The sequence below is a fragment of the Cinclus cinclus genome, chromosome 11 (assembly GCF_963662255.1).
Source record: "Cinclus cinclus chromosome 11, bCinCin1.1, whole genome shotgun sequence".
Lineage (NCBI taxonomy): Eukaryota > Metazoa > Chordata > Aves > Passeriformes > Cinclidae > Cinclus > Cinclus cinclus.
The window spans coordinates 7402964-7418128 of NC_085056.1; the positions used below are offsets into that span (position 1 = coordinate 7402964).

Here is a 15165-nt window from a genome sequence, read left to right on the forward strand (position 1 = left end):
TGTACCTCCGCAGCTACCCGCCACCTTCCTTACTGCTCTCAGAGCTGTTTGTCTCCATCCCTTTTGGCTGGGTCAGGGCTGGGACCCTGCGGCCGCTGCCTCCCTGCCACTCATTACACACACTCCACATGCTCCCGACGAGTGCAGGGGCCAAGACCAGGCTGCCAGTGCTGCAGAGCTCTCCATGAGACAAACTATGTGATTGTCACTTTTTAAATAAATCCATTCTTGATATTCCAGCAGGTTCTGGCTGTCTCCTTTTGCAGTGCAGTGCTGCAATGCTGCTCAGGGATGCCTGGCCTCTGGGCATCCACCAGGAGCCAGGTCATGGTTGGCACCATGCTGAGCACTGTGGCAGGAGCCTCACATGAGGCAGCAGGTACTCCCATAAAAGGGGTCAGCCTGCCAGGAAGGATTTGTGCCTGCTCCCTGCTCCTCCCTAGCCCTAAGCCCAAGGCTTTATTTTGCTTTGCTCTAACTCTGTGGCCTGCTGGGGCAAGGATGGAAGCGGTGACACTGTTCCATGTGGACAGCCCCACGCACCAGGGACAAGCCATGCAGCTCCCTAACCTTATGGAACATTCCCGTAAGGCTGCATCCTTTACCTCAGCAGCCAGCTGCCCCCACAGACCAGGCATTGTCATGGCTTGGGCTGGAGGGAGTACCACCACCCTGCCTGTGGTAGAAACAAGTGTCTCAACTCATGCAGGAACACACCAGGCTCCACTACCACAGCTACTACAGTGCCTGTGACTGCTGGAGGCTCGACCTGGGGCTGTAGGAGCAGGTACCCAAGTAAGCAGGAGAGCACAGTGCAGTAGGCAGATATTTATTGGTGTAGAGAGGAGGGGATCACAGGAAAACAAACTGCAGAGGTGACCACAGCACAAGCTGGGACAGAGCCACTCTCTATTGATCCTTCCTCCCAGCAGCATCCACCATGTTTCCCTCCAGCAAGGCTTGTCTGCTGCCATTGCACATCTCCCAGAACTCAAGTGCAAGTAGGAACTAGCCAGGACAGAGCAGCAAAGAGCAGGGCTGCCATACCATGCTGAGGGCTTGGCTCCCACCCCACACCACAGATGGGCAGGGCAGGGCCGGGACATCCCTGCCCCTACCACATTGACTAAAGCTGCTCTGTCCCCAGGCCAGCTGTGCAGTACAGCTCCACGGCAGTGCCAACCCCAGCCTCTGCTGGGTAAAAGCCTGGATGGCAACCCTGGAGGGGTGCAGGGGTCCACCACCATACACAGAACCCAGAGGAGACCCAGCTCTTGCATGGTTGTGACAGAAAACTGCAAACTGTGGGTCTCCACAGCTCTGATGGAACTCGGACAGCTTATGGAGCCCTGTCCAGGGCAGCAGGGAGACTGATGAGAGCTGCTTCTGCAGACACAGAGAGGCTGTATGAGTGTAAACACTGTCAGAGTGGGAGGACTGTGCTCCACAAGCACTCTGGCTCTGCCCTCACATTCCCACAGGCTCCATTCCAGTCCTGGCCAGGGTTGCTTGGTCTCTCCCAGGTCAGGGTTTACTCACTACAAGGGGATGCAGGGATTGCACAGCAGCATTGGCTACGCTACAAACCACATTCTAACTACATCTCACAGGAACAACACTGAGTAGGAGACGTGCAGAGCACTGTCAGAGGGTCCCTCAGCCATGGCAGACCTGACCCATTCCTCTGCAGCAGCGGGACCCCCTCAGAGGCAGCCCGCTGCAGCTCTATGAGCATAAACGCACACAGCAATTAGTACAGGAAAACTGGGACTACTGCATACACAACAGGAGGCCCTCCTGCTGCACAGGGCTAAGCCTGGACCACTGGTCCCTCTGGCTGTCTCACAGTACACACAACTCCAGCTTGTGAATAATTTAACTAGCAACTGTACAGTTTCCTCATTGGATCCAGTTCCAAAGATGGGACATCCCTGGAGTCTGGGCAAGGGACAACTCAGGGAGTTAGGGGTCCCTCCGGACTCCAGGGGTAGGAGGGTTGGACAGGAGCAGATCAGAGTTAGAAGATGGGAATGTAGTTGTCGATCTTGGTCCTGTGCCGCTGGGCGATGCACTCTGCGATCCACACAATGTTGCGGCACTCCTGCTCCTTCAGCTTCACAAAGGCATAGAAGACTCCGAAGTGGAATTGGTTGAGGAAAGCGAGCTTGTTCAGCTTTACCTGTGGAAAAGCCCAGAGGATGACATGTCATTTGTTCACCTGCGATAGGAGAAGATGATCAAGGCAAGCAGGGAGCTGCTTGGAAGGAGCCATGACTTCCCAGCAGGCTGGAAGGCTCAGCACAGGTATCCTGTTCTGCATCTCTCTAGGTCCTTAGGATAGCTGTAACTTACAGCACATGGCTCAGGACAGGCTCTAACATTTGAAGGGGAAAATATTTATAACTCAGGTACCATCAAAGTCTTTATTTTCCATGTAATTACACTCTGGTTTTACTATTGATGGACCAAATATGCATTAGCAGCCCCAAACATGCTTCCTCACACTGATCTAATCTGGGTGAAACAGCACTATACCAGGCCCCCATTCTCATGCAGGAGCAGAGGGCAAGCATGCTTCTCCTTCCCCCAGATCCTGTTCATCCACAGCATTGCTGACAGGGGAGCAGACCAGCTTCCTGACACCTGGAGCTTTACAAAATTGCAGATGTCAAGAAGCATCTCAGGGCTCACTCACCTCGTGTTCAAAGAACCTGTCTTCAAGGGTTTTGTCTCCAGGGTTGCTGCCAGCCCCTTCAAATAGCAGCTTGTACTCCTGCAGGAAGGCATTACATGAGGATATACCCAATACACAAGCTCAGCAGCACTTGAGGGCCCCCAGTGTCACAGATACTCCAGCCACCCTGCCAAGTTAGAGGGCAGAGAAACCAAGAGTTGTGCCCCTTCTCTGAAATGTGCAGTTCTCAAAGGTGTATCATTGCTCTGAGCCACAGGAAAAGGGGCATCAGGTACAGACCCCTCCATATACAGACTAGAGTGTTTGGGCCAGACCCCTGTGCCCACACACAGGCTGCCCAAGTAAGGGACTGAACTCTCTGACTCCAAATAGGTCCCCAGCCATGCACCAAGTAGCTTGAACACAGACAAATCCAAATGCATCTTCCCAGGTCAACATCTCACCTTCAACTGAACCAGAGCTCAGGGCTGGAAGTGAGGTCATACCACTTCTCACTCAAGAGACAGCTCCATTCCCAAATCAGGCAAGGAGAGCCTGTAATTGCTGCCATAACAGCACCTCAAGGGTTTGGTGGTAAGGGCAGTCCCCACACCCTTGGACAGGGAACACTGTCTCCCAGTCACCACTGAAATGTCAGCCATGACTAACAACATCTCAGACAAGCCAAGTTCTGGACAAGCAGAGCACAGGACCAACAGCATCAGAGAACTGAGGACTGGCACCTCTCTTCCCAAGCTGTCAAGCCACAAGTTCCCCCAGACCCACAAGAAGCTCTGATCCAAAGCACGTTCTTGTAACAATCCCCATGGCCCTCACCCCAAAGCACTCACAGGGTAGTAGTCAGCAACGTTTTTAACTTGCTCGTAGTCATCTGCCCTGGCCAGCTGAGCTAGGCCCTCAGGGTAGAGCTTGCCGCAGTGTGGGAACAGCTTGGCTCGGTCCTCCTTGGACAGCTCGGTACCAAATGAGTTGATGGTGATAATGAAGGCCCTCCGGTCAGCTTCAAACTGCAGGAAAAGTGGCTCATGCTGGGATGCAGTATCCTCACCAGGGGCTGGCAGGTATCAGTGCTGCTCTGCACACAGCCACATCAGAGTGCAGCAAGAGGAGGCTGCTGGGATGTGTACAGCTCTCCAGTGCTTGGCCAGGGCAGGCTACAAGTGCAGGCTCCCAGTACACCCAGTACCTGGGGAGCATTCAGGTGAGGAAATCCCGATCCCAGGCACAGGCCAAATCCTGCCCAAGTCAAGGAGTGTCTCCCACCTACTGCTCCCGAGTCCTGCACATCTCACAGCAAGCCTTGGCATGGAAGAAGGCTGTGACCCAAACAGCTCTGGTAGCTCTTCTACATGTTATCCAAGATAGAGGATGAATATGTTGCCACAGAGGGAACAAAGTGTTATCAGTACTTGGGGAACCCAAGTCACAGGAAGGCAGTGTTCCCCAGGTCTCCCAGTGAGCAGGTCAAGTGAGCATGGGGATGCTGAACACTAACTGGAGAATGCTTAACAACTGGCAGGCAAGCTGGGCCTGAGCAGAGAATGATGACCATTACTGTAGTACCATCCAGCTATGAGAGTCTGCAGACCTACCTCCAGGATTGGGCACATGGCATCTGCCGTGGTACCTCCCAGTGTCTTGCAGAACTTGTAGAAGGACTCCAGGTAAGCCTGGAAGAGAGAGGGCAGATGAGCATTCTTCTACACAGCTCTGTCTATTCCCCCACAGGGCCCTTCAGCAGAGGACAGACAGCATGCAGGGAGGCTCCCAGATGCCCTGTAGCACAGCACAAGCACTCTGGCCCCACGTGAACTTGCCCACACAAGGACAGTGCTTTCCCCACGAGCCAGAGACATGAAGGGTTGTGGCTGGGTTTGTTCAAGCAACTGCATTAGCTTACTGTGGGCAAGATCCCCAGGCAGCAAGGTTAAAGCCTATTTTACTCCTTTTGAGTCGCCTAACTCATTTACTGAAGTCTCACATGGTTTCCTGACCCTGCTCTGGCCTCCACAAACATGCCAAGCCACACAACCATAGCTGCAAGACCTACACTCAGAAAGAAGCGCTGTGTAAGCAGAGTCAAGAGATGAGACAGGACATCTGTGAAAGAAACCAGCCATGCTCTCTTATTCTCTTTTCACATTGTGGCTACTTGGTCTTTATCCCAACTGGAGCACCACAGAAAACATACAGCCAGGCACAGCTACCCTGCCTCCAGGAAACGTAATCCTTTGTGGAGATGTTCTGTAATACATCTGGAAGATGACTCTGTCTCCCAGGGGGAGCCTAAGAAGGCTGTGGATGGCTAAAAGTATCGTTCAGCAAAAATGTTCTCAGAAGAAGTGATCAAGTAATAAAACACCTCCCTGGGCAGAGAGCTGCAACTAGAATAATTTCAAAGTCATGGAATAAAAGGATGCGGAAACACCACAAATCTCTGCTTTATCACAACAAGTCTAGGACTGAAGATGGACCAAGAACATACAAGTTGGACACCCTCAGCCTCTGCACTAGGAAAGCACCTGGATTACTGTGTTCTGTAAATATTTGTTACCGCACAGTGCAAGAGGACTGTGAGTAACAATGCTGGGTGAGCATCACTCAAAGAAAGCCTCTTCAGCACCAGCCACTGCTCCAGTGGAGGAGAACACAGAGCATCAGTCTGCAAAGTTTCCACAGGAACAAGGACATGGATAACAGATGCTGTTTGAGGCTGGCAGGAAAGGGAACACGGAGAAGAGATTCAGTCGCTACCTCTGCCCTATCAAAGCTCATGCACAAACCTAAGGCTTTAGAAGTAAATACAGGTGAACTCAAATATCCAGCAATGAATGGGGATCCAATACCACAGACAACATGAGAACAGTCTGTGAACAGCTGCAATAGGTGCCCTTCCAGTGACAGCAACTGACAGAAACACTCCAACGTCCTGAAGCCCCAGGAACAGGGGTGTCTTTGCCTTTAATGATCTTCAGTGGATCTTCCCTTTCACGAGCCCACCCCCTCTGCCTCTTGCTAGCCTCATCTGTCCTCAAATCCAATCTGTAGACAGGCCTGGGGCCTGTCCATCCACACTGATTTTTCCAATGTGATCTGTGGATACCGCTCTCCTCTGCCAGGTGAGGAATCCTAGCCTTTTTCTGTAGTTTTCCGTACAGAAGTCATTATATCCAAGCCTCTGAATCTGCCTTGGCACCACCTCCTGTTTTGCTGTTCATACTCCGAGATGAGTGGAATGAGATGCCCAGGTCAAACACAATTTACAGATGGATGCAGCAGCACAGTGATACTCATACAGTTCTTTTCTACTGTTCGGAACATGTTACCTTGCAGAGAGACAATTGCTTAGGTCAATCATTACCCAAGATTCCATTTAATAGTAGGAAGGAACAAGGAGACCCTCACTGTACAAGCACAATTCGGGTTCCCTCCTGGTCTCTCCCATACACCACTCCCCATTTATCCACACTGATTTGTCTACTTTATTTTATTGTCCAGTCACAAAGCTCCTTCAACTGGTTCCTACAAGAAAGTCACCAGCAAAGGCCAACAGACAGCTGGCTTCACTTCAACAAGAGATGGAACAAAGGGAGTAAGCACTGAAGATAACAAGGCCAGCACACTTCCACTGCAAGACTTGGCTGCTTAACTGCACTCTACACTAAGCACTGACCATTTTTAACCTCTGTTCCCCATTTTAATCATATTTCCAGTTGAGAACCTTCATTGTTAATGAGAAGCCTTTGTAATAGCCTTCCTCCTATGAATCCTGCTCAAGCTTTCTGTCAACACACTCAGAGATTCCTTAAGAAAACCTCCACTATGTCTGGGAGATAGTACTTCCCCTTCTCATGCCAACTCCACATGGACGCAAGCATCTGTCCTGGGCCTGTTGTGTTTTTCAGAGCAGCTCTCTGCAGATTTCAGACCAGATTTTATTTCCCTCATTTGCATTGTATTATACATTTTCCAGTCCCTGGGGAGAAAGGTAGCCTCAAGTAGAGTCTGTAAGCAGCAATCACCTTTTCTACCCCTCCATCTCTGTGATTTGTTACGGACAGAGCCTCTGTATTCCCCAGGGGCTGCTCTTTAGCAAGAACCAATGCCAGCACACACTTACGCATTACAGGCACCTACATTTCCATTTCTGAGTAGAAAGAGCAGACTACAAAGCAGTATTGAGCCTCCCAAAGGATATGGGAAAGGACATGGCAGCTGAAATCCACAGGATACATCCCACCTCCCAACCAGTTTTCCCTGTGCCCACTCTGCTGCCTGCCTTCCCCCTCCTGCTTCATGTTAAGACTGAGGCCTGTGCACTACAACTGTGGTGTTTATGCACACAGGTGTCCCTCCCTGTTACAGCAAAGACCAGTACATGCCAGAGGCCACAGGCAGCTGGGCATGACTGCTGACACACCACTCCTTTTCCCTCCCTTGCCTCCTTCCCTTCACGCTTGACCTGCTCTCTGCCTCTCCAAACAGACCACAGCTTCCTTGGGAAGAAGAGGTCACACTGACTGCAGGCTGGCCATGACCAGCCAAAACAAGATTGACAGATAAAATCTGCATCCCACCCCTGATCCAGAGAGTCGAGATGGAGCGATAGCCCCAGCCTGCACATAAACACGTGCCTCAACACTGCCAGCTAAAACCAGACAGGGCTTGCAGAGGAGATGACAACTCAGGACAAGGAGATCCTTAGCCCCTCCAAATCCCTCTGCTGATACTCTCCCCAGCTGGCACTTTTTACACTGATCTACCAAGAACATCTAACCCCAACCACAGCAGGCTTGAGCAGATAGTTGGAAGGTCTTTGGGAAGGACTTAAGACAGGGAGCAAAGCTGATGGGAGTCTTTCAACCAAGTTTAAAATTAGTCACTGTCAATGCAGTTAACTACACCTCTGAACCTGTATGGTGAGGGAGCAGACTTCTGCTTGCATAGGGCATGAGTAAATTCAAAGACAACCTCCACAAAATCTCTTGCACAGACTCTTGAGAAAATCCTCCTCTCTGCCTAGCTGTGGCGCCCTGACTCAGCAGAGCTGTGTGATCAGATGTCAGGCCCTCCAGGAGTGCTATCTTTACTTTCCAATGGATGCAACTAGGTTTTGGCCATGTTTTATCACCAGGAATAAATAGGGAAGTTGACATTTCCTTCCCTTCTCAGAGACTCTAGCACTAGGACAAGAGGCAATAGACAGAAATTGATACACAGGAAGTTCCACCTGAATATGACAACTCTTTTATTGTGTGGGTAACCATGCGCTGGAACCGTTTGCCCAGAGAGGGTGTGGAGCCTCCCTCACTGCAGATATTCCAGAACCATCTGGACACAACCCTGTGCCATGTGCTCTGGGATAGACCTGCTTAAGCAGGGAGGTTTAACCAGATGACCCACTGTGGCCTTTTCCAACCCAACCCATTCTGTGATTCATTTACCTTATACAGGGTGTTTCGAATTATTTCAATATTCATTTCATCCAGATCCTGTTCAGATATGCAGTCTTGGAAGAAAGCAGCTGAAACAGAAACAGAGACAGAGTTAGCATTACCCTAACCAGACCCATGCTCAGCATTTTCCAGGCTTCTTAACAATACCAGGCAGAAGCATACCCTGTGTTGAACTTGTCCCTCCTAGGCCTGGCCCTTATCTTCAGCAGTCAAACTGTCATGACTCAAAACCTCAGGCTCCACCATGGTTCCTTAGGCCATAATAATTTTTGGGGTTCTCATATGAAAATCTTCCTTCGCCCCTTAGTCCAATGGTTTTGTTAGCAGCCCATTTTCAGCAGAAATTCTCAGCTCTAGCCCCCAGTATCAGTGATAGAGAAGCCTGTGATTAAAAATAAGCAATCCCCAAACTGTTCCCAGATGCAGGCATTTGGAGGTGACAAGGCAGCTTTGAACTGCCTGCTGCAGCATTGCAGGACTGCTTAAGCACCAGTGAGACAGCAGCTAGTGAAACACAAGGAGCTGATGTTTCTCTCTCCTTCTACAATATGTCAGTGGGGATTAAGAAGGCATGGTGATGCAACAGCTTGCATAGCCCATGACACTGGTCATGGTTGGAGCCAGGAGTTGTTTCTCCTGGTCAAGTCTATCAGTCTCATTTTCCACTTCTTCCAAGGGCTTTGGTTTCTCTAGCTGAAAGTTAGTAACAGGAGTCAGAATAAATTATTAGGACTTGGGAGGATGCTCAGCCCTACATACTTTGCCAGAGTACACCTGGGAGGGAGTTTGAGATATTGTTGCCACCTAAAGAACACAGATTACAGACCAAACAGGTGCTGCAAGCTGCAGATATGGATGAGTCTTGTACATCTACAGTGTTGATGCAAACGAGTGGTACAATAAAACCCACTGACAGGACTTCCTGACTTCAACTCACACTCAGTAACCAACTTTGCTGAATTTGCTACAAAGAGAAATCTGATCTGTCTCAGCTTACACAGTGCAGCTGTGGCTAACAGACACCACAGTCCTGCTGAGAACTGACCAGTGCTCTGCTCTGTGCAAAAAACCAGCTGCAATGCAGGCTCACACCTCTGGCTTGCACCACTTTTATAACACGAGCTGCCTGGAAGGACAGCAGCCACAGGGTGGGTCTTGGGGGGGTCCTGAACAGAGGTTAACCTCCCCAGAAGCACCAGAGCACAATGCCACGTGTTCAGGGGAACACTGCTCCCGACGGTTTGCAAAAACGCAAAGAGAGTGTGCCAGGACTGGTTTTTACTTCAGGATGCGCTGGCCAGGCTGGAAAGCTAAGCAGTGGCTACTTCGGAGTAGCTGAGGAATGAGTACACAGCTATTTCAGTTCTTGGCCCTCCGATATCCCAAATTAGGCTTACAGCAAGTCTCATTTTGCCCTGTTAACCTACGAAAGCCATCTGGGGTTAGGCATTCCCACGAAGCCACGTAGCTACTCAAGTCCTTTTAGGAGATAGAGCTGCTGTTTCTTTGCGTGTGGTCACTGGAAAGAGTGCAAGTTAAACAACTGAAGCCTGCATGCCTGCTTGTTTAGGCAACACAGCTACTCCCCATGTTCCTCTGCTGAAGAAATGCCACACTGGTTGGTACACAGCCCCAAGGGCATGGCCAGGGCAAAGGTCTGGAGAAGCCAGACCAGGCAGGGCCGAAACAGGCAAAACCAACTCACGTACAAGTACATGAACACAAGAGGCAAAGACCCTCAATTGCCAGCCATGTTGTCCAGAAGCAAGCACATCAACACTGACACGGGGCATTTTCACTCTATATTCTGCTGGAAGCTTTAAGGTCTCTGAGAGATAATATCTCTGAAATACTCTGTTCTATCTTCTTGCCAAAATGGGAAGGTTCCCATTTACTTGTGAGGAGGATTTTCTTCCCACACATCATCCCTACAGTGGGCTCAACTCAGCTGCATGCACAGCCTCAGTTCTCCTGCTGCACTGTTGCCCTGCCTTGCAACCAAGATCTCCTGAGGCATATTCTCCCTTCTTTACTGGGCACAAGTAATTTTTCCATGACAACTACTTCATTTGTCCCATTATTACACAGAGCATTTACAAAAGCACTTTCAGTTCCAAACCCAACTATTTCTATCAAAGACAGTATGATGACTTAGAGTGTTTTGTTCTTTCTAGCAACCCCAAAAGAATGACTAATCACTGACTCAGGCATATCTCATTACGTTTTTGCCCACAGATGACAAACTAGCAAGTCACCTGTGACTACCTCCCTACTACTGCAAATACTTCCATATCTTCTCCAGAACCACTTCCTACACCTTTTATCTTTAAAGAACAGATCTGTCTGACTAGTTCTTCATAAGACACTTGGTTTTAGCATTATGCATCTCCCAAATAAGCCTGTAGCCCTGAGATAATATAACTCAGTTCAGGATGCTGCTATACAATGAGATTTTTTTTTGAGATTTCTTTGTTTTGCTGTGGCTGTTCAGGTTTGGGTTTTTGTTTACATAAAGGGGTTTTATTTAACTAGTGCTAATTTTAGTAGTCTCAGAACAAGACTGGGCATGTGCAGATCTCTGTAATTATCTATAAAAACTGCATACAAGAAATTACCCAATGGTCCAACTAAAAGTGCTGGAAATCGAGTGATTCATTCCAGCACAAGACCCAATACCCCTTCACTAAGGAGACTCAAGGCCTGTCTCACAAAAACCAAACTGTCCAGCAGTCTGCCCTAGCACTGTGCTGGCCTGGACACTGATTGAAGGGTATAGAGTGCTAGCTGGTCCTCCAGAGAAAAAGATGGCATAGGACAGGCATAAAACCTGAACTCAAGCCCAGCCACCACAGGCAGTACAGCCCCAGCTGTGCGTTACCCACCACTTTGTCTTCTTGGAGCACAGCATAGGTTTAGCTGGAGACAGACTGGGGGAGAAAGGGACATCTGTTCCACCACACACAGCTGAGAGGCATTTTGAACAGCTTCACTCACCCAGGGGAGTGTCCACCAAGATTGCATTGTAGAGCTCTGCAGGTGTCTGAGCAATGTTCACAGCTTCCATCTGCTCGAAACTTCCCAGAGGATGGCACTTAGGCACCAGCTCAGAGATGGAACGCTGGTGCAGAGTCCCAGTGATCAGCAGAATGACATTGTCAATCATGTAGCTGTACCTGGAGGAACAGAACAATGAAACTATACATATAATATGAAACCCAGCAACAGGCACACATCATCTCATTGTGAACATCTCCAGAAAGATGCACCCTGCCCACAAAGAAGTACTAAGGTACCTCCTTAGCATCTGTTTATTGTGCCAGCCTAGGAAAAGGTAGGCAGGCATAATCCCAGATTGTGATTTATGCCACAGCTGAACCACACCATCTGGTACCACCTACCACTGAAGAGCATTAGACTGGAACTGACTTCTGGAGGTCTCGGGTCCCATACCCTGCTCCGAGCATGGCCAGCTCTAGCTGCTCAGGCAAAAAGACTTTTCAATGTTTATATGAACTTTCAATTACTTGTAAGGATGTGTATCTCACAACCTCCCTGGGGCTCTACTTCAGCATCCAACCACACGTGCAATGAAAAGGCTTTTCCTAACATTCCCCCATGGACATTTATCTACTGTCTCTCATTTTAACCCCACACACCTCCAAGAGGAGCCTGGCTCCAGTTTCAGTGCCAGCAACACTGCTCCATCTTGCCAAGTGAAAAGAGGAAGGGTCACATTTCTGCCGCCTCACTCCATTCCAAAAACAACAGGACTGGCAGCTTTGGCACAACCCTCACTCACACCCTCAGGAAACTACACACAAGGTTTTTCACACCTCTACACCAAAAGCTACAAACTTCTTTGCATTAGCCCAAGTTATGATACCTCAAACCAAGTTCTCCAACAACTTATGTTGTTCAGGATTAGCAGATTCAGTCTTTGGCACTGCAGCAATGGGACATTCAATCTGGAATCCCAGCACTCAGCAAAAGTTCCACCGACACAAACCCTTTGTGGCCCTTCTCTCCAGTATGTCCATTTTTCTCCTGCACTGAGGAGCTCAGAACTGGGCACAGCATGCCAGGTGAGGCCTCCACTGAACAGAGGAGAAAGAACACCTCCCAGTACTCCCAGTCCAGCCAGAGAAGAGAGACACAGTTGGCCTGAAGACTGGGAGCACATGAAAGGCTGGTAGCCTTCTCCAAGCGGAAGGTCAAAGCAAGGGACCAAGGCATCACATAAATACCAAGTGTCCCCAGCAAGAACAGCAGTGATACTCTAGGCATCTTCACCACCAGCCAAGCCACAAGCCAACCAAGCTGAGAACCTGAAAAACTTCAAATGAGATGAGGGAGTTTTTTAGTCAGTAGCAGTTGCCTTTGTACATATCCCTCAGAAGCATGGGGAAGAGGCAAAGATGCTGAAGAGCACATGTGGCATTTTACACTCCCTTGATCTCACTGCTAGAACTCTAACTCCAGACAGTTACATGATGGAAAAGACCTGAAGAAGCTCCTTGCCAGGAGTTATTAGAAAACAAATGGGATCAGGCCTGAACTAGAATGGCAGAAGGAGCTATGCACATCTGGAGCTGAAGCTCTGCTGAGAGTCAGGCTTCCCACAGGTACCTGAGTACTAAAGAAAGGGAACTTAAGGTCAGCATCCTGGGACTGAGGCAAAGACAGGCATGGCAAGGCTCTGATGATGTTTGCCAGACACACACTGAGATGCTGCTGGTCTTTGAATTTCCAAGCTAACAAAGAGCACAGTGCAGATCTGCTTCCCTTTAACTGCATCAAAGGCAGGTAAGCAGAACCAGTTAAATGCAGATTTTGCTAGTTTTTATTAGATGGGCTTACTGCCTCTCAAATATGCTCAAAGGACACGTCCATGAACAAATCAAATCCACACCTTAGTTCCTCAAACAGGTGCTGCTTTTTTGTCTCCACACTGCAAGGCTGAGTAATGCACCTCCTGGTCCTATGATTTTTGCAGAGGGCCCTTCTGTTTTTGCAGCCTACCTTTCCTGGTTCAATCTAGAACCAGGGCAATCAGCATAAGCTTTATATACTAGGAAACCTCCTTTTGCCCTTTAATCTGCAAGGTCATTATCTTCCCTCCTGTTTGTGCAGCTCTCACCATGGAGATGACTGCAATCTCCAGGACAGCAAGAAGGGCCTGTTTATGAGAACTGAGGTAAGTCCCTTGCAGTAAGCAGCCGCTTCCTGGTAAATAAAAGCATCTGCACCCTAACACAGATGCCTCTCCGTGAGGTGTGCCAGAACAAGGATACAGAAGATCATTTCCCAGCTCCCTCAAGATGCAAGTTTCCTTACTGCAACACAGCAGCTTTAAGAAAAGACCAAAGGCAGCACTTCTCTCAACAAAGCAAGGCAACAATATACAAGACCAATTTTTTTACTTTAGCTCAGCCTACAGTGAAGGAATAGGTAAGGAAATACAGTCATGTATGCCAGCACACCTTGTTCCCATCCCCAGTTTACTACAGATACCACTCTCCACAAGATATTTGCAAGGAGCCTAGCCAATGTCAACTGTACAAAAAGGGAACTGAGGAGAAACGTCTGGAGTCCTACTGCTCTCGGGTCTTCAGAGCAGCTTACTAGAGTCCCACCAAGCTCATTCATGCCTTCCCAGTCCAGCTCAGCACAAAAGCCACAGCCAGGTTTTGGGAGAGCTGCCAAAATCTGACTCTCTTCACACATGGAAGCTCCTGCTTTCAGACTCATGGTCTCAGGAAAGACAACCCAGCTGGCTTCCTGTGCCAGAGAGCAAAGCATGACCCTCCTTGTTTAATTTATACCCCTTAACTTGACTGTTTCCTCATCCTTCAGGGAGGTCTGGGAAATGCACAGTTTATAGCCCAAATGCAAAGGAGGCACAAACTGTGTTAATGATTACTTCACCTCCTTAAATCTTGCTGTCAAAGGATTCATTCCTGCAGGAAGAGTTAATATGCATAAGACAGAAGGGGAATTCTCATTCAAATTTCCCTCCTGACAGCATTTGGAACCATCACAACAACAAGGGAGATAGAGCAGGACAAAGGTCTTCTTGTACCTACCAAGGCCAGGCAGATACCAGCAGCACTACCTAATCCTTCACAATAGTTCCATTTACTTCAAGCAAGTCCCTACTTCATCCCAATAAAACCAGCCACAGCTTAGCCACTCATGGCTATTAGGCAAGTTTTCCAGTGCCCGAGCAGCTAGAAAAGCCTCATCTCCTCTGTGGAAGGGGCTCAACAGTCACATTGCTATATCAGGTTTCAACAAAGACCCATCTGCCTGCATCAGAAAGTTGTCCCAAGACTACAGCAGAGGTCCTGGAGAAGCTGGAATTTTCTCCCAGGCCCAAAAAAATAGATTAAGTACAGTGGCAGCAGTGCTTCTAAGAACCTCCAACTGCTTGTGTAATAGAGCAACTTCTGTTGTCATCTTCCTCACCTCCTGCAAGGCTCTAACCAGCTTCAAATGTTTCAGCTTTCATGGTTAATGCCTGCTCAGACCCCTGCAAGAGTGTTTTAACCTTCATTAGCTCTCAGTGCAGCTAATAAGAGGACCAGGTTCTGGGACACTTGAGAAAATAGAAGTGGTTTGTCACTTGCAACACCATTAAGTCTTGCTTCAGGCCACCTGGATGATCTCTTCATAGCAAAACCCTCCTGCACACAAACATATTTTATACTCCTCCTTTGAGCTGCTTTCTGCTCACCCAGGGACATGGGCACAAAACCAGCCAAGAGTTTGACATGCACAGTTACACGAGGCATGACTCTTCCTGTCACCCACTGAACAGAGGTGTGGTATATTCCAGAAATTCACATTCACAGAAATACAATTTTAGTCAATATTGAGAAGTGTCGGTAACATCTCACAGGAGAGTATAATTTTTTATTACAGGACAGAAAAGAGTCAGCAAACATAGAAATAACCTCAGCATCATGCACAACAGGGAAGAAATTATGATTTACAGGTTCCTGAAGTCCGAGACAA

At 48.8% G+C, this 15165-nt stretch overlaps 1 protein-coding gene across 1 annotated transcript in view; it reads right to left on the bottom strand.

The window, feature by feature from the left end:
- Positions 1-813: 813 nt before the first annotated feature.
- ATP6V0D1 (ATPase H+ transporting V0 subunit d1) overlaps positions 814-15165 on the bottom strand; it is a 34198-nt gene continuing 19846 nt past the window's right edge. Inside the window, exons 3-8 of the mRNA XM_062499930.1 lie at positions 11146-11324; positions 8140-8219; positions 4288-4365; positions 3526-3702; positions 2696-2773; positions 814-2179 (exon numbers count right to left, since the gene is read on the bottom strand). Coding sequence (XP_062355914.1) covers positions 2018-2179; positions 2696-2773; positions 3526-3702; positions 4288-4365; positions 8140-8219; positions 11146-11324 — 754 coding nt within the window. The 3' untranslated portion in view covers positions 814-2017. The remainder of the gene's footprint in view (positions 2180-2695; positions 2774-3525; positions 3703-4287; positions 4366-8139; positions 8220-11145; positions 11325-15165) is intronic.